Source organism: Lottia gigantea (assembly GCF_000327385.1).
Source record: "Lottia gigantea unplaced genomic scaffold LOTGIsca_99, whole genome shotgun sequence".
NCBI lineage: Eukaryota > Metazoa > Mollusca > Gastropoda > Lottiidae > Lottia > Lottia gigantea.
In genome coordinates this window covers 736,879-739,095 of record NW_008711185.1, presented here as the reverse complement: position 1 = coordinate 739,095, position 2,217 = coordinate 736,879, and the positions used below count along the sequence as shown (strand labels likewise).

Sequence of the window (2,217 nt, the reverse complement as noted above, 5' to 3'; positions counted from 1 at the left end):
AACACCTGGTTGAAACATTTTACAGAAAATCTGCTACATTAACTCTTATTCTCTCAGCACAAGACTTGTATTTGTCTGTTACTTCACATTTCTTCTTTAATACAATTGATTGTGCACCCTGCTTTTTGGCAGATAGTCAGATGAGAGTCATTTGTAGTTCATGTATATTACCATTTCCATACTCATTTTGGGTTTGAGATCTGTTGCTGAAAGAACTCTTGTATTGAAGTCTTTTAAAGAAATTTCCAAAGATATGTTGAAAAGTTGATCGGAATCGTTTCCCAAAGACACAATATAATATGAAGTTTACAGCTGAGTTAATTTCCACCATAAATGTACATATCACATAGAATTTCTGTCTATATACAGACCGTGAAGTTTCTTTTGAGGCCAGAGCACGGATGATATTGTCCACAATTGTAGGAAATTGACAAAAAAGGAACACAAATATCACAGAAATAAGCATCACAGTGAGATTATTGTCATTTGTTCGCGAGGAAGAGGATATACGTCTAATATTCTGTCGGGAACGTTTCACTGCCTTAATTAATGCCATGTTTAATACTAGTAGTATTGCAAACGGAATGAGAAACATAAAAATAAGTTGAAAATAAATCAGATAAACATGGCGGTAATATTCATTATTTCCAAAATCTGTATTACTCACAAAAATACAAGTCTTATTGTGTTTAAATATATGTGGTGTAGCCTCGTATTCAAAACAACGCGGAATATTATACAGAATGGACATGATTAATATGAGTGCCATTGTCTTTCGGGCACGGGAACGTGTGCACGTATTGGACACATGTAATGGCCGACAGACGGCAATGTAGCGTTCAACAGTAAATGCAACTGTGGTATAGATTGAACCCATCTGTGCTGCTAGAGAGATTGGATATCCAACAGGTAACACATATTGAAAATAACACATATAGGTTTCCATCAAGGCAATTTCCTTCCTAGGTAGGTTGAAAAATACTTCCATAGACACTAGTATGATATTATCATAAATAGCTAACGTTATTAAATAATAGGAAGTTGAAGATCGTATCTTGGGATGACTTAACACAATTATGGACAATATATTTCCCAAGAGTCCAAACACTCCAAGCACATTGCCAGCTACACCCCATATATGGTATTTAAAGATGGATAGGTCATCTGTCAATGTTACATTTGTTCCGTTCATGGTGAATTAAGTCCTTATTGCTCTGCTTTAACTTTGATTGGCATGTTCACCTGTCCTGAAAAGAGAAAGAAATTATTATTTATAAAAAAATAGGTAGTCGCAAGGGAACAAAGTGGCATAACTGTGGAAGGGGTTATCATTCTATTTTTTGTACAAGCACTTAACACAAGTTTTGTAGTAGACATAAGGGGGCAAAAGTCGACTCTGGGCTGGCACTTGGAAACACTGGGTGTGGCATATGAATTTCCTAACTGTCTAACCTTGAGGAGGATTCGAACCCACAACAACTAATGGCCCTAGCCTCTAGTGATATAGCAGAGTACAATCTAATCCCTACTGACTTGGTTCAACTTAGAATAAAGTCTTCCTTTAATGTGGATTCAAAAGAGGTTTTCTAGCTTTTTTCTTGGACACATTACCTCTTTTTGAACTATTCAGATTTCCTGTCCTGGTTATGTAAGCTTGCTACCACTATTGCAAATATCATCCAAGTCAAATGATACTTGTGATAGCGAAAATAAATTCCGGCTCTTTTAACAATCATCTTTTTTAACCTTGCATCAGCTTGCATGTGACATGTTATTTTACAAATAGCAACAATAGCTGAAATAAAGCCTTATCAGCTATTATTTTCTAGGCCATTATATCCACTTAAAAGATACTACCCCTTTAGATGACCAAATCAATAATTTTATTCGGCCAAAATGAGCCTTTTTTTGTTGATCAGTAGATATACCTAGTGTTATAACTATACAACAAAATCTCTCTATAATCTAATAAATCCATAACACTAGGTAATAATTAATTAAATTTTGAATTAAGCTTAGAAGCCTGTTTCATTTATTATTTAATTTGATGGATATTTCTATGGTCTATAGATTCTATTATTTAGTCGTGGCACCTGTTAAGTCCAACTGATGAACATATACTCTTGTTCACCAAGTTTAAATTATATGTCAATTCTAAGAGGTAGTGTTCCTTTAAAGATAAATATCAATGGTATAATAAAAAGAATTATCTAGAAT

At 34.1% G+C, this 2,217-nt stretch overlaps 1 protein-coding gene across 1 annotated transcript; it reads right to left on the bottom strand.

Annotated features, from left to right (window-relative positions):
* Positions 1 to 247: 247 nt before the first annotated feature.
* On the bottom strand, positions 248 to 1,108 carry LOTGIDRAFT_66365 (hypothetical protein; the record flags this gene model as incomplete). The annotated part of the gene is made up of 1 exon (XM_009069098.1): positions 248 to 1,108. A coding segment is annotated over one exon (861 nt), but the record flags the coding sequence as incomplete, so codon positions are not given.
* Between the last annotated feature and the right edge of the window lie 1,109 nt (positions 1,109 to 2,217).